Source organism: Pelophylax lessonae, assembly GCF_965119305.1.
Source record: "Pelophylax lessonae genome assembly, chromosome: 9".
NCBI classification, from domain to species: domain Eukaryota; kingdom Metazoa; phylum Chordata; class Amphibia; order Anura; family Ranidae; genus Pelophylax; species Pelophylax lessonae.
In genome coordinates, this window is record NC_138776.1 from 12,304,691 (window position 1) to 12,327,637 (window position 22,947).

General features: G+C 46.6%; 1 protein-coding gene across 1 annotated transcript in view; it reads left to right on the forward strand.

Annotated features, from left to right (window-relative positions):
• Positions 1 to 22,947, forward strand: part of RRP12 (ribosomal RNA processing 12 homolog) — a 135,287-nt gene that overhangs the window by 89,603 nt on the left and 22,737 nt on the right. The window contains exons 28-29 of the mRNA XM_082268363.1: positions 5,175 to 5,350; positions 9,637 to 9,744. Of these exons, the coding sequence (XP_082124489.1) occupies positions 5,175 to 5,350; positions 9,637 to 9,744 (284 nt within the window). The remainder of the gene's footprint in view (positions 1 to 5,174; positions 5,351 to 9,636; positions 9,745 to 22,947) is intronic.

Genomic DNA, 22,947 nt, shown 5'->3' on the forward strand with positions numbered 1-22,947 from the left:
CCAGGTTTGCATACGACTAAGCTTGGGTCTGAGTCGCAGTGGTCCCTTGGTCGACAGCTCCCCTACTTTGATGACGAGGACTCCCAAGAAGGCGTCAAGGAGATCTGCGAAATGTTTTTATTTTGGTGGTACCTAGAAAGGAGGGGGGGGGGTAAAGCTTGTTCTTTTCAGTTTTTTTAGGTCCTGAGTCTCCTTGTGCGGATTTAATTCCTGCAAAGGTTTCCGGTAATGTCTGGATGGTACGCAGATAGAACCTGTATGCAAATGAGGAGAGAGAACTGAGTCTGGTGGTATCCACCTTCAAGACTGTTCTGTTTGTACAATTCTACATGCTGCTCCTTTAGCCGGTTCGGTTCCACTGGAGGATACTGAAGTTCCTGGGGAGATCACTGGTTCCTCTGGCAGACGCCACAGGCATCCAAGGACCGCGTTAAGGCCAGTATCATCCTCAGCTCAGGCGCATTCGGCAGTTCATGTGAGGAGTCAAGAGCAAGGATCTTGCAGTCATCCTGGTGGCCGTAAATGTCCCATGGGGGCTTCCTCTGAGAAGTCCAGTTGTCCCAAGGACTAATCTACCATCCTGCTTTACAGTCACTGATTTTAATGACTTCGCTATTGAAAGCCCGGTACTGAGGGATAGAGGTTTGTCTGAATCAGTGATCCCTACTATGGTGAAGGCAAAGAAGTCGTCTTCCAGCAAGATATACCATTGTACGTGGAAAGTACATTTCTTGGTGTGAGTCGTTTGGTGCTCATCCTCGATCCTTTTCTGTGGCTCAGATCTTGACCTTTCTTCAATGGGGCATTGTTCAAAAGTTGGCCTTAAGTAGCATCAAGGGCCAGGTGTCGCCTTGGCAATCTTCTTTCAGCGACCCTTAGCCACGCACTCTTTAGTTCGTACCTTCATTCAAGGGATTCGACAAGTGGGTCCACCTGTACAGTCTCTCTTGCCACCATGGTATTTAAATTTTGTGTTTTCGGTTCTCCAGAAATCTCTATTTAACCACTTAAGCCCCGGAAGATTTTACCCCCATTCCGACCAGGGGGTATTTTGCCATTCGGCACTGCGTGACTTTAACGGACAATTGCGCGGTCTTGCGACGCTGTACCTAAACAAATTTGGCGTCCTTTTTTTTCCCACAAACAGAGCTTTCTTTTGGTGGTATTTGATCACCTGTGCAATTTTTTTGATCACGCGCTATAAACAAAAAAAGAGCGAAATTTTGCAAAAATAGCAATATTTTTCACATTTTTTTATATGAAATTCCCCCCAAAAAAAATGTAAAAATCAAAATTTTTTAACATTTTCGGCCAATTTGTTTTATGCTACCTATGTTTGGTAAAAAAAAACGCAAAAAGCGTATTTTGATTGGTTTGCGCAAAAGTTATCGCGTTTACTAACAAAGGGAAAGATTTTTGTCATTTTTGTTGTTTTTTTCTTTTAACGCGTAATGGCGGCGATCTGCGATTTTTTTTTTTTTTTTTGCGGTACTGCGACATTGGGGTGGACAGATCGGACCCTTGACTGACATTTTTGACACTTTTGGGGTTACCAGTGACATTTCTACAGTAATCAGTGCTATACATATGCACTGTTACTGTAAAAATACACTGGTAGTGAAGGGGTTAACTTTGGGAGGGAGGGGCTGTGTGTGTCCCTAGGGGCGTGCTTTCTACTGTGATTGGCTGTGGCTTGAGCTGTAAGGACACTGATCAACGGATCTACATAGTAGATCCGTGTGATCAGTGTCTTTACACAGAGGAGAATGACAGGTCGCTTGTTTACACAAGCTGCCTGCCTTTCTCCCTCTCCCCCGCCGATCGCCGAGTGACCGGCGGACATCGGGTCCGCTGGTCACACGCGCGGGGGGGTCCGTGACCACGCGGGAGCGCGCCTCCGGGGGCGCGCGCTCGCTCCCTAGACCCTCACAAGCTAGTGACGTAGCCCTACGTCACTTTGCCTGTGAGGGGCTGACTGCCGACGTAGATCGGAGTTAGGCAGTCGGCAAGTGGTTAAGAATATGTGGGAAATTCCCTTGTCTACGTTATCCTAGAAGTTGACATTCTTGGTGGCCATTACCTTGGCCCGCGGGGTATCGGAATTGGCAGCATTAATCCTGTCGCAGTCCCTATTTGGTTGTTCATAGGGATAAAGTGGTTCTTCGTCCCTGCCCATCATTTCTGCCCAAAGTTGCCTCTGACTCCGTTTGAATGAGGACATTGTGTTGCCTTCCTTGTATCCCAAGCCAGTTCATCCCAAGGAATTTGCTTTGCATACCTTTTGATGTTATTCGTGCGATTCCAGTGTATCTGGCAGCCACTGAGTCCTTTCGGAGGTCAGACTCGCTTTTTGTGGTTACGGACCGAGCAAGAAAAGGGCTGGCCGCTTCTTTGGCTACCATCTCGTATGGATCAGACAGACGATGACTCAGCCTATTCCATTAAAGGTCAGGTTCCACCTTTCCCTATCATGGCGCATTCTACTCGGGCGCTTAGTGCTTCCGTCATCAGGCATCAATATCGCAAGTTTGCAAGGCCGCCACTTGGTCGTCGGTGCATGCTTTCACAAAATTATTTTAGGTTGATACTTTGGCATCTGTGGATGCTTCTTTTGGTCCCAAAGTTTTGCAGACTGCTGTTTGAGGGGCTGTTCCCTTTTGAGTGTTTTTCTTTAAACTTTTTTTTTTTTTTTTATCCGGCGGGGTTCCTGTGACCCGGTTAAGGCTCCTGTGTCCTGGTTAAGGGCACTTATTTTTAGTCTTGGGGGTATTTTCCCCACCCCTTATTTTCCTTTTGGCACTGCTTTTGGACGTCCCAGTAGTTATGGTTTATGGAGCTCTGTGTCTGTCGATGAACGAAAATAAATTGGATTTTTGTACTTATCGTAAAATCCATTGTTCTGAGTTCGGACACAGCAACCCCCCCCCCCCCCCCCCCTCTATGGAGCTCTGATACTTCCAATACTGCTTGCTACTAAACTGATTACCTAGAGCAGAGAGGGGGGTTATATACCAACCTCGGAGGATGGCCCATGGGCATAGCCAGGTGTTTTTTGTTCTGCCTAGTCGTCCTGGAGGAGGCAAAATAACCCAGTAGTTATGATTTATGGAGCGCTGTGTCCGATAAATATAGAGAAATCGATTTTATGGTAAGTACAAAAATCAAATTTTTTAGCCAATTTTTCAATCCCTTTTGTACCCTGTATGATTACTAGCAGCCAAAAGCTGTATCACACAGCCCTGCAGAGCTGTTGGGGCCACTCTAGACACCAGAAGTGCCATACACAACAGATCTGTCTAAACCTACACAGCTCACAGTGATCATTTACTAATGTGCATAAACAGGCAGCACTGTGAGGGTGTCATGCGCTGCACTGGCCTGGACAGCTCTGATTGTTCATTCATAGCAGTAGAGGATTATTCAGCACTGCAAGGCTGTGTTCTCCATCTGTGTAGTCTGTGTATTTTTCCAAGGCGCTGCAGATAGATCACACAGCCTTGCATCACTGAATGATCTTTTGTTATGAATGAACAAGCAGCGTTGACAGTGCTGTGTAATAGAGCTGCTGGTACCCTGTTTGATTCCTAGCAGTTAACAGCTATACAGCAATGCCCATAAATTGGGCTTTAGACCGGGGTGGAGCTGCAGCCAGCATCAACAGAAATAGAGGTGCTTTTAGGATACACTCACACTGGACATGGTTACAGCTGAATTGGGCCAGAGTTTAAATGTCCCCAATTCCCCGGCAGGTCTGCAGTCACACTGGGCTTATAAGCAAGTATTTCCAGGCACACTTATATCATCACCTCTGCCAACCAGACCACAGTGATCCCTGCATCTGTGCTCGGTGATCTAGGGAGAGTTCTGTGCTTAGGCACGGTTCGTGTTCACACTGAAGTCAATGGTGCTGGACCACAAGTGAACCAGATCGCCACCTCAACTGGTCTTGAGCATGGTACTTTTAGCCGTTCCCAGTTTGTGCTTACACTACTCAAATGAACTGGACCAAGGGATTGAACCGTGCCGGGACCACCTCTTTCAAGTAGTCCCGAGCAGGTTCGTACCGGTCACACTACACAAATTAACTGGACCAAGGGGTTGAACCTTCCCGGGAACCACCTCTTTGAAGTAGTCTTGAGCAGGTTTGTGCCGGTCATACTACACAAATGAACTGGACCAAGGGAGTGAACCATACTGGGACAACTTCTTTCAAGTAGTCCCGAGCAGGTTCAGACTGGTCACACTACACAAATGAACTGGACCAAGGGGGTGAACCGTGCCGGGATCATCTCTTTCAAGTAGTCCTGCCCTGGTTCAGACTGGTCAAACTTCACAAATGAACTGACCAAGGGGGTGAACTGTGCCGGGACCACCTCTTTCAAGTAGTCCCGAGCAGGTTTGGACCAGTCACACTACACAAGTGAACTGGACCAAGGGGGTGAAGGGTGCTGGGATCATCTTTAAAGTAGTCCTGAGCAGGTTTGGACCATTCACACTACACAAATGAACTGTTCCAAGGGGATGAACCGTGCTGGGATCATCTCTTTCAAGTAGTCCTGAGCAGGTTTGGACCATTCACACTACACAAATGAACTGGACCAAGGGGTGAATCATGCTTCAGACTGCCAATGTGAGCGCACCCTTAGGCCCCATTCACACCTCAGCGTTTTGTAGCTAGAAGCTCGAAGTGGAGGAGAAAAAAAATAAATTCTTCTCTATGAAGTTGGCTCACATCTCCCACTACAAGCCACCTGAAGCCCTGCAATACCAAAGGATAGCCTGGATTTTGGACGGTCTATGTCAGGGATCTTCAAACTATGGCCCTCCAGTTGTTCAGGAACTACAATTCCCATCATGCCTAGTCATGTCTGTGAATGTCAGAGTTTTACAATGCCTCATGGGATGTGTAGTTCCTCAACAGCTGGGGGGGCCGTAGTTTGAGGATCCCTGGTCTATGTGGTTAGAGTGCAGTCGAAAAAAATGCAACCTGGTGTGACTGGGCTCCTATTGTAGCCTCTCCTTTTCTTTTTTCTTTGGTAAGTGAGAGGACCTGAGAGCTTACAATAATGGAATACGGTTTGTTTATTGGGAAAGGGTATTTTGCTGTAGACTGGGTACCTAATGCAAGCACTCAAAAAACAAACCACCTCTGATCTCCGCTCTTTGTTTTGTAGCATTGAGGACATTTTGGCGGACTCAGACGAGGAGGAAGAGGATGAGAAGCAGACGAAGCAGCAGAACAAACAGCAGAAGAAGCAGACACGGCAGAAGAGCAAAGCCTGGCTGAAGGAAGGGGAAGGAGACGAACCTCTAAATTTCCTCGATGCGAACGCCGCGCAGAGAGTATTAGGTGAGTCATTCTTCCATTTCCAGGCCGAACACTCGACACATCGAAAGCAAAGTCATTAGGGAAGCCCTGACATCTCTTTCTAAACCAACTGTTGTGTGTTGTGCTGAAGCCGAGCATTTTTATATATTCCAAACCTGCACAACACACACAGTTTAATTAACGCTGAATAAGAATCGTTAAGTGTTTCGTGTGTGTTTTGAGCGCTGGATAATTTCGCGACGGGCTGGATAATTGCTGCAATTCAGAGTTTAAATGTAATTGGAAAGCGGCAGAGCGGCACAACTGTTGACACTTGGCAGACACGCTGCAGGGGAGAGCCGTGTATTTTCAGCACAGTGGTTGCATAACATTAAAGTGGAGGTCCACCCTAAAAAAAAAATTCTATCCGCTTGCTTTTTTTTTACCTGCAAAAGAATTGGATAATTAAAAAATTTTTTTTCACTTACCTTGTTTTTAACCACTTGCCGACCGCCGCACGACTATCTACGTCGGCGGTCAGCCCCTCACAGGCAAACTAACGTAGGGCTACGTTGCTTGCTTGTGAGGGTCTAGGGAGCGAGCGCGCGCCCCCCGGGGCGCGCTCCCGCTCCCGCGTGGTCACGGACCCCCCCGCGCGTGTGACCAGCGGACCCGATGTCCGCCGGTCACTCGGCGATCGGCGGGGGAGAGGGAGAATGTCAGGCAGCTTGTGTAAACAAACTGCCTGTCATTCTCTTCGCTGCAAAGACACTGATAAAACGGATCTGGTATGTAGATCCGTTGATCAGTGTCTTTACAGCTAGAGCCACAGCCAATCACAGTAGAAACCACGCCCCTAGGGACACACACAGCCCCTCCCTTCCAAATAAAGTTAACCCCTTCACTACCAGTGTATTTTTACAGTAACAGTGCATATATATAGCACTGATTACTGTAGAAATGTCACTGGTAACCCCAAAAGTGTCAAAAATGTCAGTCAAGGGTCCGATCTGTCCGCCGCAATGTCGCAGTACCGCAAAAAAAATCGCAGATCGCCGCCATTACGCGTTAAAAAAAAAAACAACAAAAATGACAAAAATCTTTCCCTTTGTTAGTAAACGCGATAACTTTTGCGCAAACCAATCAAAATACGCTTTTTGCGATTTTTTTTACCAAACATAGGTAGCATAAAATAAATTGGCCGAAAATTTTTAAAAATTTTGATTTTTACATTTTTTTTTTGGGGGAATTTCATATAAAAAAATGTGAAAAATATTGTTATTTTTGCAAAATTGTCGCTCTTTTTTTGTTTATAGCGCATGATCAAAAAAAAAAAAAAAAAAAAAAAAAAAAATCGCACAGGTGATCAAATACCACTAAAAGAAAGCTCTGTTTGTGGGAAAAAAAAAGGATGTCAAATTCGTTTAGGTACAGCGTCGCACGACCGCGCAATTGTGCGTTAAATTCACGCAGTGCCGAATCGCAAAATACCCCCTGGTCGGAATGGGGGTAAAATCTTCCGGGGCTTAAGTGGTTAACCACTTAAGCCCCGGAAGATTTTACCCCCTTCCTGACCAGGGCCTATTTTGCAATTCGGCACTGCGTGACTTTAACTGACAATTGCGTGGTCGTGCGACGCTGTACCTAAACTTATTTGACATCCTTTTTTTTTCCCACAAACAGAGCTTTCTTTTAGTGGTATTTGATCACCTGTGCGATTTTTTTTTTTTTTTTTTTTTTTTTTTTTGATCATGCGCTATAAACAAAAAAAGAGCGACAATTTTGCAAAAATAACAATATTTTTCACATTTTTTTTATATGAAATTCCAAAAAAAAAAATTTAAAAATCTAAAATTTTTAACATTTTAGGCCATTTTTTTTTTTTTTTTACCATATGTTTGGTAAAAAAAAAAATGCAATAAGTGTATTTTGATTGGTTTGCGCAAAAGTTATTGCGTTTACTAACAAAGGGAAAGATTTTTGTCAATTTTTTTTTTTTTTTAACGCATAATGGCGGCGATCTGTGATTTTTTTTTTTTTTTTTTTTTTTGCGGGACAGCGACATTGCGGCGGACAGATCGGACCCCTGACTGACATTTTTGACACTTTTGGGGTTATCAGTGAGATTACTACAGTAATCCGTGCTAGGGCTGCACGATATTGGGTAAAAAAGTATATTGCGATATTTCGTTTTTAACAATATATATCGCGATATTTCTCCAGACAGTCTCCGGAGGAGGGATCAGTTAGCAGAGCTCAGCTTTCTGCCAGGGGATCCACCACACTCCTAGAACTTCTCCCGCCTGAGCCTTCTGTCGGAGCCAGAGTGTAGAGGAAGCGGGCTGTCGGTAGCAGCCTTTGTCCCGCAGTGCTCCTCCGCCATGCTCCGGACATCTCCCCCCTCTCCTGCTGCAAACACTGTTCCGCCGCCATGCAATCCGCCCCGTACTCCAGCCCTCCCTCTTAGTCAACAGCCGACCATTACTCCGCCCTGCTCCGCCCATTGTCTCTCCATTGAAAAACATTACAGCCTGATCCCGCACCCGATGCAGCCAGGAGAGACAATGGGCGGAGCAGGGCGGAGTAATGGTCGGCTGGATACTAGAGGCAGAGCTGGGAGGGAAGTGTGGGACGGACGCAGTCACTGTAAGTCCTCCTCCTCCCCCCGAGTCCCGACTTCTCCCCGCTCTGCCTAATGCCTAAATATCGTGGCTTCGGCGATATGAATATCGCCCATGCCTGCAGAACGATAGTCGATATCACATCGACTATCGTTCAGCCCTAATCAGCGCTATACATATGCACGGTTACTGTAAAAATGACACTGGCAGTGAAGGGGTTAACTTTTTTTTTTTTTTTTTTTGAGAGGTAGGGGTTAAGTGTGTCCCTAGGGGCGTGTTTCTAACTGTGATTGGCTGTGGCTTGAGGTGTAAGAACAGAGATCAACGGTCCTACATAGCAGAACCGTATGATCACTATTCCTACACAGGGGAGAATGACAGGCGACTTTGTTTACATTAGCCGCCTGCCTTTTTGATCGATCGCGAGTGCCCAGCGGACCCACGCGCGGGAGCGCACCTCCGGCAGCGCGCACTCGCTCCCCGGAGCCCCACAGGCTAGCCACGTAGCCCTACGTCGCTTTGCCTGTGAGGGGCTGACCGCCGCCGTAAATAGTCGTGCGGCGGTCGGCAAGTGGTTAAAGAAAATATAAACAACAAAACAACCGCGCTAGGTCACACTACAACTTAATAATGAACATGAAATATAAATGAATGGATAAAGTCTGCCAGTACATAAGTAAGTAGAACCACAAGAAATAAAAAAAAGTCCAATCAAGGTCAGTTTGTGAATCCCACAAAATATGATATGATAAATCCCAAAAGGCAGAGAACCGAAAGTCCAACACCAAAAATAGGATCAAAGAAGAGGAAATGACCACCACCGTTCACAAGATAGGGGTGTCCGCTTACCGGAACGTTCTGACCATCAATTAAGAATGGTCAAAACGAGCGTGGATTCAAAGGTGTTCCAAGGCGCAGGTAATACACCAATCATCGGTAGCGATCGCTTCCACAAGTACAACTGGCGTTTTCCAAACCTCCACTGGATGTTCAACTCATTACACCATATTCCTCGTCGTGTGTTTCCATCTCTATACTGGTTGTGCTCTTCACCTTCTTTCACAATGCAAAGGGAGCTGGATTTACAAATCTATGGTACATTATGGAGAATCTATCGGGGGTCATTTTGCTCTGTAATGGCTCCAGACAGCGAATCCACTGCAGGTTCCCGCATCGCAGTCAATTTACACTGCCATATGCAAATCCCTGGGGGTGTCGATACAAAACATCCGACACCTTCAAATCAGTTTGCATATCGCAGTGCGAACTGTCAGTTCGGACATGAATCAAATAGCATAGGGGTGAACACTCATACGATCCGATTCTGGCGTGGACCAAAAAAAGGGTCCTGTGTGACTTTGGTCCGAAGCAATGTGAATTCAGCCAAACAATCCAGTGGTGGAGGGTGGAGACGAGTCCCGCTGTCTGTGTCAATGGACGCAGCAGCGGCACTTGGGAGCGAGCCCTCAAGGGTGCCACCAGGGAAAGCGGCTTTCTGTGGGGGCCCCTGATGAAGAGGAGAGGGGGATCTGGAATGCTAGTGGGGCACCCCAGAAGAGGAGGATCGGTGCTGCTCTGTGCAAAACAATCGCCCAGAGCAGGTAATAGGCATGTTTGTTATTTCTATTTAAAGGACAACCCCCCCCCCCCCCTAAGGTTTACAACCCCTTTAATGTAGAAAATGTGTCTCATCTTTTTGTATCACAGCCACAAAACCGGGTGTGAAGAGCACAAAGCAAAGCCACGACTTCAAAGTCACATCGGACGGCCGGCTCATCATCAAGGACGAGGAAGCGGAGGAAGAGAAGTCAAAAGGTTTGTGGCCCTGATTGTTTCCAGGAATTGTGCAGCCTTCTGGAGACACAGCGGTGTGTTCATCAGTAGTATCCCTTCCCTTCAGCAGCCTCCCCTTCCCTTCAGCAGCCTCCCCTTCCCTTCAGCAGCCTCCCCTTTCCTTCAGCAGCCTCCCCTTTCCTTCAGCAGCCTCCCCTTCCCTTCAGCAGCCTCCCCTTCCCTTCAGCAGCCTCCCCTTCCCTTCAGCAGCCTCCCCTTCCCTTCAGCAGCCTCCCCTTTCCTTCAGCAGCCTCCCCTTTCCTTCAGCAGCCTCCCCTTTCCTTCAGCAGCCTCCCCTTTCCTTCAGCAGCCTCCCCTTTCCTTCAGCAGCCTCCCCTTTCCTTCAGCAGCCTCCCCTTTCCTTCAGCAGCCTCCCTTTCCTCTGTGTATAATATAGATGGTGCCCATCCACACTGCAGTCCTCCCCCTTTCCTTCAGCAGCCTCCCTTTCCTTCAGCAGCCTCCCTTTCCTTCAGCAGCCTCCCTTTCCTTCAGCAGCCTCCCTTTCCTTCAGCAGCCTCCCTTCCCTTCAGCAGCCTCCCTTCCCTTCAGCAGCCTCCCTTCCCTTCAGCAGCCTCCCTTCCCTTCAGCAGCCTCCCTTTCCTTCAGCAGCCTCCCTTCCCACTGTGTATAATACAGATGGTGCCCATCCACACTGCAGTCCTCCCCTTTCCCTTCAGCAGCCTCCCTTACCTTCAGCAGCCTCCCTTACCTTCAGCAGCCTCCCTTCCCTTCAGGTCTATCTGTATACAAATATACTGACTATGGCAGCAAGCCGAATGGCATTGAGTGTACTACCAGTGTTTAAAAAGTTACTAAACCCAGGAGCCTGCATTCACTACAACTGCACAGAACATGGAAATGCAATGTTAGTAAATATAAACTGATAAATACCTTTTGTCATCAGTATATAGCAGTCTTGTGACTTCTGTCAGTGTCTGGTTAAAGTTTGTAGAAGGAGTTTTCTTTCTCTTCTAACTGTCCTATGAGACTGCATGACCCTCTGTCTGGACAGTGCTGATTGGCCCTGTGCTGATCACATGCACTCTACCAAGAAAAAAAAACCTCTAGCAATACACACCAAACTGAGTATGTGCAGAGGGCCTCCAAGGCTCTGTACTATCAGGAGATGGACTGGGGACGGTAAAAGAAGGGGAGGATCGGAGAAGACAGGATCAAATGGCATTTTTACACCATGCAGAGGATTAACCCCTTAGGTTCCACAGTGAGTGTAACAAGCATGCTTTACTGCATGCTTGGGGGTTTAGTAACACTTTAATTAATAAATATTGGGTGTACTCCTGTTAAACGTTGTATCTTTATGGTGTTAAAGTGATTCTAAAAGAACAAAGGTACCCTAATGCCTTCCCTGTGTTCTGAACATTTTATAGATAGGCAACTCCTATCCTCATATTGATTTTTGGTTCCAAATTAATAACTACTGCATTAGGGAACAGACACAAAAAGATACACTGCGCATCTTTCCAAATAAACTGTTCTGTTCTATTAGACGCAATTGAAGGCTTTTATACACATGATTAGGTAGGTATCACATTATTATTACAATTGTACTTCTATGGTAACAAGGGGCGTAACATGTGCAGGCTAATTCTTATCAGGACTCGAAAGAATGCAAACATGTAATGAAAACATTATTAGTGCCGTGTGCAATACATACAAAATATAATACAATAATATACAGGATGTACAAATTTCCTTTGCACCTGCATCAAAGTAGGAAGCATTTTGTCACTTGCTTCCCCCTCCCCCCCCCCCCCCCCCAAATACCTAAATCCTGTATTGATCCAGGGCTGTGCTCGTCTGCCAGTCTTCCCTTCTCTCTCCCCAATCTCACAAGCTTGGCTGAGAGACATTGGCTGCTGCTGCTGTCAGTCAAATCCTGAGCTGGGGGGGGGGGCTGAGTTGTGCTGTGTGTCTCAGTGGATGTACAAAGCCCTGCTCTTCTGCCATAGCAGGCACTTGCTATGGGGACAGACACTGAAGAGGAGGAGCTAGAATTGCCAACGGGGGGCCACAGAAGAGGAGGAGCCAAGATTGCTTACAGGGGACTCCAAAAGAGGAGGTTTAGAGCTGCTCTGTGCCACCCATGTGAATGAGCCCCTGGTGCTACAGGGGGTGTTGTACTGGGCGTGGGGTGCAGTCAGCAGCACTGTTAGCCTAGATTTAGAAGTGCACCTTTAATGGCATCCCAGTCTTAGTCCGTAGGGTTCAATATTGAGTTGGCCCAACCTTTGCAGCTTCACCTCTTCTGGGAAGGTTGTCCACAAGGTTTAGGAGTGTGTCTATGGGAATGTTTGACCGTTCTTCCAGAAGCGCATTTGTGAGCTCAGGCACTGATGTTGGAGAGAAGGACTGGCCTGCTGTCTCCGCTCTTATTCATCCCCAAAGGTGTTCTATCGGGTTGAGGTCAGGGCTCTGTGCCAGCCAGTCATGTTCCTCCACCCCAAACTCGCTCATCCATGCCTTTATGGACCTTTCTTTGTGCACTGGTGTGCAGTCATGTTGGAACAGGAAGGGGCCATCCCCAAACTGTTCCCACAAAGTTGGGAGCATGAAATTGTCAAAAATGTCTTGGTATGCTGACACCTTAAGACTTCCCTTCATTGGAACTAAGGGGCCAAGCCCAACCCCTGAAAAACAACCCCACACCATAATCCCCCCTCCACCAAATTATTTGGACCAGTGCACAAAGCAAGGTCCATAAAGACATGGATGAGCGAGTTTGGGGTGGAGGAACTTGACCGACCTCAACCTGATAGAACAGGGGGTCTCCAAACTTTCTTACCAAAGGACCAGTTTACTGTGCTTTGGGTTTAGGAGGGCCAGACTGGCCATTGCAAATAGAAAATGCCCTAACATCAGTCTCCCATCATTGATTTTTTTTTTTTTTTTATTATAAATTCAGTGTTTATTAGGAAAAGGAAAGAAAAAAAAAAGGCATACAGAATAGGCAAAAACAACGGTATCAGTCCATATACAATATCATAGACAGAAAAACAACTCTAGTGAATACCAGTAATCGTAGTATAGAAGACCATATTGTAAAACGCATTACCCAAAATGTCAGAGAGAATTGCTAGGGGAAGCCCGACCCCCGAAGAGACCCCGCCCTCAACCGGCATCCTTCACATGGCCGGAGTACTGAGGAGAGACCCACTCCGGGCAGACCAAGCCCCCCCCCCCCCAGTCATCTAGTATGAACATATGTATGTATGCCCATTGGGAGTGATAAAAACAAGAGAAACAGATAATGATCGGCAATCCCGTCATCTCCTTTTCACTTCTTTTGTGTAGAAGTGGGGAAGAACCCACCGAGAGAGGGGAAAAAAAGGGCAGGAAAGAAAGAGATGAGGAAGGAATGGAGGGGGGAAGGGGGCCCATCATTGATTTTAATGGGAGGACTAGTGCCCCATTGATGGTGTCAGTAGGGGGAATGGTGCCCCTTTGATGGTGTCAGTAGGGGGAATGGTGCCCCATTGATGGTGTCAGTGGGAGGAGTAGTGCCCCTTTGATGGTGTCAGTAGGGGGAATGGTGCCCCTTTGATGGTGTCAGTAGGGGGAATGGTGCCCCATTGATGGTGTCAGTGGGAGGAGTAGTGCCCCATTGATGGTGTCAGTAGGGGGAATGGTGCCCCATTGATGGTGTCAGTGGGAGGAGTAGTGCCCCATTGATGGTGTCAGTAGGGGGAATGGTGCCCCATTGATGGTGTCAGTAGGGGGAATGGTGCCCCATTGATGGTGTCAGTGGGAGGAGTAGTGCCCCATTGATGGTGTCAGTAGGGGGAATGGTGCCCCATTGATGGTGTCAGTGGGAGGAGTAGTGCCCCATTGATGGTGTCAGTAGGGGGAATGGTGCCCCATTGATGGTGTCAGTAGGGGGAATGGTGCCCCATTGATGGTGTCAGTAGGGGGAATGGTGCCCCATTGATGGTGTCAGTAGGGGGAATGGTGCCCCATTGATGGTGTCAGTGGGAGGAGTAGTGCCCCATTGATGGTGTCAGTAGGGGGAATGGTGCCCCATTGATGGTGTCAGTAGGGGGAATGGTGCCTCATTGATGGTGTCAGTAGGGGGAATGGTGCCCCATTGATGGTGTCAGTGGGAGGAGTAGTGCCCCATTGATGGGGTCAGTAGAGGGAATGGTGCCCCATTGATGGTGTCAGTAGGGGGAATGGTGCCCCATTGATGGTGTCAGTAGGGGGAATGGTGCCCCATTGATGGTGTCATTAGGGGGAATGGTGCCCCATTGATGGTGTCATTAGGGGGAATGGTGCCCCATTGATGGTGTCAGTAGGGGGAATGGTGCCCCATTGATGGTGTCATTAGGGGGAATGGTGCCCCATTGATGGTGTCAGTAGGGGGAATGGTGCCCCATGATGGTGTCAGTAGGAGGAATGGTGCCCCATTACCTGTATCAGTTGGTTAAATAGTGTCCCACGGGCCAGATAAAGGCAAGCAAAGGGCCACATGCGGCCCCGGGCCGCAGTTTGAAGACCACAGTGATAGAACACCTTTGATGGGATGATTTAGAGCAGAGACTGCAAGCCAACATCAGTGCCTTGCCTCACAAATGCGCTTCTGGAAGAATGGTCAAACATTCCCATAGACACTCCTAAACCTTGTGGACAGCCTTCCCAGAAGAGTTGAAGCTGTTATAGCTGCAAAGGATGGGCCAACTCAATATTAAACCCTACGGACTAAGACTGGGATGCCATTAAAGTTCATGTGCGTGTAAAGGCAGGCGTCCCAATACTTTTGACAAAATAGCGTATTTCACACCCCTACACCCTTACCTCATGGATGACTATGCTGCAATAAATATGCAAGCCTTGAACAGCAGCACGGGTCGCTACAGTTAGACTTTCAGTTTGAGAAAGGTCAGCAACCGGGTGTTCAAAGCTCTGAAAGCGTCTTTATGATCTTCCCATTAGGAGTAAGGATCTAACACACAGAAACTGATGCGTTTCAGCCCTAAGGGGCTCTAGTAGTTTAGCTTAGATGACTAAAGCCCCTAAGGGCTGCAATGCGTAGTAATTCTTTGTGTTAGATCCTTACTCCTAATGGGAAGATCATAAAGACGCTTTCAGAGCTTTATATACATATTTTATTTTTAAATTCATTAAATGGTATTTTTTCCCCAAAAAATTGCATTTGAAAGACCGCTGCGCAAATACTGTGTTGCATAAAATATTGCAACGATCACTATTTTATTCTCTAGGGTCTCTGCTAAAAAAATAAATAAATATTTAATGTTTGGGGGTAATTTTCTAGCAAAAAAACCTGACTTAAACTTGTAATAAAAAAGTGCCAGAAAAGGCCTCCTGCTCAGCAAATACTAATAAGTTGGCCCTCAATTTAAGAGATGCTGAAGAACGACAAGAAAGTTTTTTGGATACTTTTTATCACTGCAAAGGGAAAAATATGAACTCCAAACATTCTCAACTTTCCTTCTAATCCTAAAACTGCACCCAGTGATCTTCTCTTCGACAATGTTGATAATACTCAGAAGTTAATTAACTTTTTTCTCCGTACGCCATCTAGACAGAAAATTAGTTTGACTTCTGCACCTCGCTGAATCTTCCTGGAAGCAGAAACCGCATGGAATTACACAGGAGATTGTCAGTCATTTAGCAGTCTGTTTGATGAAAGCGTCATTTGCATACAGATTATCTACACAACAATCCCCACTGCCGTTCCAGAAAACCAGCAACCATTCCTGTGGCTACATTAACCACCGCCCGCCGTATAGACTAATGACTGCGAACGGGATGCTCTCACAATCTGGGGAGACATCCTATGACGTCACCCTAGTCTCACTGTGATTGCGTGCAGTGATCACAGGGGCGTGCTGTGTCCCTGTGACACGGCACAACCCCAATCTCGGTAAAATGCCAATGACGCAGCTCTATACCCATGTTATCAGCTGTGTCTAATCACAGGTAAACAAGAAAATGCCGGTTATCGGCTCTCCTCGCCTCATGTTTTAAGAATTTGTGGGGTGCTGGACTTTTAAGGTGCTCAAATACAGAATAATAAAGATATTTGTAGTGCTGCCCCCTTGAGGACTGCCAGATTTCACACTTACGGGTCCCCTGAGTTACCATTCCCAACCTTGACATGCACAGCCTCTCACTTTTCCTCTTTGGCTTGTCCAATAAGCAGTCCAGGTGTATGTAGTTGTTTTTTGGGTTTTATTATAAATTTGGTTTAGGAGAAGGCAATAGTGGGATAATCCGAATTAACTATGCACAATACTGGAGGACTTCTATCTCTTGGTACAGCAAGGCTGTTGATCCACCTTGCCACTGAGGTGAATTTAGATTTAAGTCTCTTTCCTAAGATGACTTGATAAACTAAGGTCATCTTCAGGACACTCTCCTAAGTATCATCTTTCTTGACTGCCGACACCCTTCCACTGACTAGTCTACTCTTGGGATAGCCGACACCTGTCCATTGACTAGTCTACTCTTGGGATGGCCGACACCTGTCCACTGACTAGTCTACTCTTGGGATAGCCGACACCTGTCCACTGACTAGTCTACTCTTGGGATGGCCGACACCCGTCCACTGACTAGTCTACTCTTGGGATGGCCGACACCCGTCCACTGACTAGTCTACTCTTGGGATAGCCGACACCCGTCCACTGACTAGTCTACTCTTGGGATAGCCGACACCTGTCCACTGACTAGTCTACTCTTGGGATAGCCGACACCTGTCCACTGACTAGTCTACTCTTGGGATGGCCGACACCCGTCCACTGACTAGTCTACTCTTGGGATGGCCCCCCTCAGGTCAGGCCCCTCGACTTGAGCCCCTGTACTCACGATACTGTTTTTCTAGGGTCTCCAGTGTCTCCCCCTCAGTCAGCTTTCCTGGACCTCTGGGTTCAGCTCCGTTCCTTTGGCCCTCAGGACGACCTCCTGAGGCCACGTGCCACTGCTACAGAGAAGGCGGCAGCCGCCCCCCTCCCTCTGGGACTCTGCTCTCCAGCCAAAGACCCCGCAGTGCATGTGCTCCTGGCTTTTATACAGGCCCCTCGACATGATACCCTGTACTCACGATACTGTTTTTCTGCAGTCTCCAGTGTCTCCCCCTCAGTCAGCTTCCCTGGACCTCTGGGTCCAGCACTGTTCCTCTGGCCTTCAGTAAGACCTCCTGAGGCCACGTGCCACTGCTACAGAGGAGGAGGAGGCAGCCGCCACCCTCTTCACTGCTCTTCAGCCAAAGACCCCACAGCACATGTGCTGTTGTTTTATACAGTATCCCATAATGCACCGAGGCGACCTGCACCTGCCAATCACCAGGACTGTACCAAAGCCTATGCACCCATTCGGAAGGTTTCCTCCCACTGTCCAACATGCCTCCCTATTGGACCAGTGTGAAACATTCTCTAGACATAATCGCATACTGAGCAGACCTCACTAATAGATCCTGCTCTCTGATAGGCAGAGAACAATATAGATTTCTCTGCTGCTCCTCTGATAGGCAGACAGAGCCAAAAATTATACTCTCTCACTAGCACATACCTAGGAGGGTGCTACATATTTTTTTTTTTGTTTATAAAAAATGTAAACATTTATTTATCAAAAAGATAAAAAAGCATTTTTTTTACAACCAAATATTTAGTATGCATAAATGGTATTGTTCACTGCGTATTTGTTTGCAACCGGTTTCGCCACGTCAGGCTTCTTCAGGGAAACGCATGAAGAATTTTACTGCAACGGTGTGGAACAAAGGAATTTGAATGATGGAAAAAAATGAGTCTATCACCGGGAATCAAATACACCCGCAGGTTATAGGGAACAATCCGTGTACCAGGTCTCCCGCAGAGGGGATATCGGGCCAGCAGGCTAGATGTTCAACATATGTCAAGGAAAAAACAAAGCTGATTGGGCGACAACTTCCACTCATTAAAGTGTAAAACGCTGTGGTAACTAACATTCTCAGTGTATATCAAACAAGCGAATAGGCTTGACTATTTGGCAAAAGTAAACCAAGTCCTACAGGTGAACCCTGTGGACGAGGTGGATGGGGACTTTAGTGTGCTCAAGAGCATCAATTAGATAAAATACAGAATATAAAAATCTAAATGTTATTGAATTGTATTCATTCTCGGCCAGCTTGCTTTCAGCATGGATGCTTAACAGTGTGTTTCCTTTTATATGAACATATTCCTTCTATTTGACATTTAGCTCTAACCCAGAGATGCTTCTTGGTAGCTGTGTGTTTTTTGTAACCTTTTATGTCTTGCACTTATGGTCTATTGGTATTTATTTATGCCTGTGAGCTCCTTCTCTCTGCGCATACGCTGTGCACATTTTTGACAATATCAATATAGGCTCCATGGCATGGCCATTGAATCTTAATTTGGAGTTTCTATTGGGGGTATATATATATATATATATATATATATATATATATATATATATATACTTTGAGGGCCTGCGACCCACCTGGATCCTGAGGAAGCCCAAAGTGTGGGTGAAACGCGTCGATCCGTCGCATTTCAGGATGTGCTGCAATACACCACCTAGATACTGTATTATCACATGATGTTTTTACTATCTTAAATTACAAAAGAAAGCTACGCTTGGATTAAAGACTCTAAAAATGAATTACCGTATTTATCGGCGCATAACACACACTTTTTCCTCCTAAAAATGGAGGGCAAAACACCCGTGCTTGTTATACGCTGATGTATTTAAAAAAAAAAACAGTCCAGGCAGCGCTGACAGGGCAGAGGAGGGGGCCGAGGAGAAGGAAGGACGAGCAGTTGCTGTCATAGGAAGTCCCGCCTCCTATGATAGACAGCACAGTCATCCAATGCCGGGATGCGGGACCTGTGACGTCTATCATAGGCGCCGGGACTTCTGAATACAGTGGCCACTCTTCCTTGCTTCTCGGTCCGGCCCCTGCCCTCTGCCTCTCAGCCTGTTTTTTTTTTTTTTTTAAATACCGGTAAATCGCTGCTCTGTGCAATGGTGCTGGCAAGGCTACTGTTGCTGTGACCCTGCATTTGTGGACACGGCGCTGGCGAGACTGCATTGATGAACATGGCGCTGGGGAGGCTGCCTGAACCCTGCGCTGGGGAGGCTGCCTGAACCCTGCGCTGGGGTGGCTGCCTGAACCCTGCGCTGGGGTGGCTGCCTGAACCCTGCGCTGGGGTGGCTGCCTGAACCCTGCGCTGGCGAGGCTGCCTGAACGCTGCATTCACGGGCACTGGTAAGACTGCATTTGATAAAAAAAAAATTTTCGGAGTTCAATGCTGTTTATTTCAAATTTAAGCTTTTTTCCTAAAATTTCCCTCCTAAATTAAAGTGCGTGTTATACACCGATAAATACGGTAAATCATTTGCATAAAGCAAGCTGCTAACACATATGTAGGATAAAACATCAATAGCATAAAAAGAAAGAAGGTGTAGCGCTATGCTAATCCAAATAGTCCATAAACAGCACTTGAATATAGATGTGAAGTATATCTCGATCGATCAGGCAGAAGTGCAGCTGAAAACCACCACCAGACACCGACCACACTGCCTCTTACCCTCCAGTCGATCTGATACAGCATTAAGTATAACAAAATTGACTCAGCCAATATCCTCTGTTGTAAGAAACGACACTCCAGTCCCTTTCATGCTGATAATGTCTCCATGCATCTCACATATCCAAAGACATAAAACTAAAGGACCCCAAAAGGAAAGAATGCTCATAGAGTAGTACGTTCCGGAAATTCAGAAATTAAAAAGATAATATACACTCACATTTGGCAGTGTATTTGAACGCTGAAAAGAACCATAAGCGCTGTATAAGTTATAAAGATGGCCACTGAGCCCCAAAGCGTGATGACGTCACACGTCCATGTCCCACCCAACGTGATTCGTCAGCGATGACGTAGTCAGGGCGTTTTTACTATCTTGCCTTCAATAAAATTTAGATTTTTATAATCTGTATTTTATCTAATTGATACTCTTGGGCACACTAAAATCCCCATCCACCTCATCCATAGAGTCCACCTGTAAGACTTGGTTTATTTTTGCCATTTTATTCTCAGGGGACTGTGCCGGCATTTTTCTTTGATAATTACTCTCCACCCAATTTCCACATAGGCTTGACTATTTCTCAGTTCATTCAGAAACGCGTCACCTGTTTTCAGTTTTTTTCATAGCATCATGCTTTTCCATTGTGCAGATGGGCGGCCCCCTTGGGATTGTAATGTGAAAGTGGGGAGCTAAGGATTCTGATATCTGAAGGTGGAGGAGGGGGGGGTGTTGAGAGAGATGAGGAGTTTTATTTAAAGGAGAAGACTGAAGACTCTGATGTGAAGTCATTGTGGGAGGGGGGGGGTTAGAAAGCAGAGTGGAGGGATGGGGACTCTGATGTGAGGTCGGGGGGATGGGGACTCTGATTGGGGGGGGGTGAGAACTCTGATGTAAAGGGTGTTGAATCTGATATGAAGGCAGGGGAAAGGAGGGAATGAGAACATTAATTAAAAAAAAATGAAATGTTGTGGGGGGGGGGGGGGGGAACTCCGATGTGGGACTGGCGACTGAGGATTCTGATCATGCACTCTGGTGTGATGGGGGGAAATGTGAGCTCTGATGTGAAAGGGAAAGGGGGGGGTGAGGACTCTGGTCTTAAGGCGGGGGGGGGGGGTGTTAATGAGGACTTTGATTTAAAAGAGGGGTCTGAGGATTCTGATATGAAGCTGGGGGGATGAAAAGACATTGGAGGAGGGGAAAGAATGGGGGGCTGAGGACTCTGATGTGAAGTCGGTGGGTGAGGCTCTGTGGGGGGGGTGAGAACTCTAAAGTGGAAGGGGGGACTGAGGACTTTGATGTGAAGGGGGGAGAAATTAGAACTCTGATGTGGAAGAGGGGGGGGCTGAGGAATTTGATATGGGGGGATGGGGAATTTGATTTAAAAGCAGGGACTGAGGACTCTGATATGAAGGTGGGGACTGTAATGGAAAGTTGGAGATGAGTCTGATGTGAAAGGGGGTGGGGGGGATGAGCAGTTTGATGTGAAGGTGGGGAGGAGGGAGCAGTTTGATGTGAAGGCGGAGGGGGGGGTGAGGACTTTGATGTGAAGGTGTGATTTAAGAGGGGACTGAAGACTCTGGTGTGGAAGGGGGGAGATGAGGTCTGTGATTTGAAAGGGGGAGGATGAAAAATGGTGGTATAGACTGACCAGTGCCATGGGACATTTTCAGGAAGAACACAGGTTGTCCCATCCTACCACATTCCTGAGCCTGAAATTTCCAAATTATTGGAAACCCTCTTCTCCCGGCTCATTGTGGGGGGGGGGGGGGAGGGGGGTTATACTGGTTCATTGACATTTCACATTCCTCTCCTTTCTGAATGCCAGCGCTCCCCAAACGTGTATTTAAGTGTTAACGATTCATTTTCCAGCTTTCTTCACAAACTGATGAAATCATTAGTATGCGTTTGTTACATTATTACCAATTAATCGCTTTGTCTTTGGCAGAGTCAGACCCCCCCCCACAAACTACGCTTATCTCTTAGAAGAGAACGCTTTCATCTAATCTCCCAACCTCCCACGCTGTCTCTGAGGCTCATTAGATGCTGCCAGGGGATTGGCCGAGACTGACAGTCTGCCCTTCATTTATTACTATATCGGCGTTTGCTGGAAATTTAATAAATGTGACATTTTAGCTTCGTATGTCCGCCAATCTAAAGGTCTACTCTAGGTACCATCCATGTGCCATCTATAGAGGACTATCTGACAACTCAACTGCTACATCTCTTATTTATTTTTGTATTCATTTTTTTAATTTTTTATAATTGAGTAATTGTTATTGAAACAAAAATCTTTTTTGTTAGGTAGAACAGAGAAAAAAATGACCGAACATCTCATTATGATATAATATATTGTTAATCTACAAAGAAAAAATGATATCTCAATCAACAGCAACCAAAGACATTGAGACGTCTCAATTTCGTGCCCTCTTGGATTCTATAAATGTCTCATTTTTAACCACTTTTTTTTTTTTCACATACATTAAAGTCAACATTTTTTGGTAGAAAATGACATCATTATATATTTTCTGAAAAGCAGAGGCCCTGGAGAAAATAAAGTGGTAGTTGCAATTTTGCGACCGCCCCCCATCTTTGCACAGACGTTTATCAAGTTCAGATTTTCAGGAAAAAATTAACTTGAGTGAGCACACACAATAGAATACTCAATTTTTTGGTTAAATATAAGAAGACAATGTTGCATCAAATAGATACCAAACATGTCAAGTCTCAAAATTGCATCCACTCAAGAAATGGTGACAAACTATGGTACCTAAAATTTATCATAGGTGTTGTTTTGAAAGCCTTTATTTGTAATCCGTTTAGAGTTAAGTGTGAATGATGGCCCCAGAAGTATTCTTCTCATGCCGATACCTTACATCTGTACGCTTCAGGGGATGGGGTTGCTTTTACATTTTTTAAATTTCTTTATTTATTGTATTCAAGCTGTTGGTTGGGTGACATCCAGCTGTTGGGTGACATCCAGCTGTTGGGTAACATCCAGCTGTTGGGTGACATCCAGCTGTTGGGTGACATCCAGCTGTTGGGTGACATCCAGCTGTTGGGTGACATCCAGCTGTTGGGTGACATCCAGCGGTTGGGTGACATCCAGCGGTTGGGTGACATCCAGCGGTTGGTTGGGTGACATCCAGCGGTTGGTTGGGTGACATCTAGCGGTTGGTTGGGTGACATCTAGCGGTTGGTTGGGTGACATCTAGCTGTTGGTTGGGTGACATCTAGCTGTTGGTTGGGTGACATCTAGCTGTTGGTTGGGTGACATCTAGCTGTTGGTTGGGGTGACATCTAGCTGTTGGTTGGGGTGACATCTAGCTGTTGGTTGGGTGACATCTAGCTGTTGGTTGGGTGACATCTAGCTGTTGGTTGGGTGACATCTAGCTGTTGGTTGGGTGACATCTAGCTGTTGGTTGGGGTGACATCTAGCTGTTGGTTGGGGTGACATCTAGCTGTTGGTTGGGGTGACATCTAGCTGTTGGTTGGGGTGACATCTAGCTGTTGGTTGGGGTGACATCTAGCTGTTGGTTGGGTGACATCTAGCTGTTGGTTGGGTGACATCTAGCTGTTGGTTGGGTGACATCTAGCTGTTGGTTGGGTGACATCTAGCTGTTGGTTGGG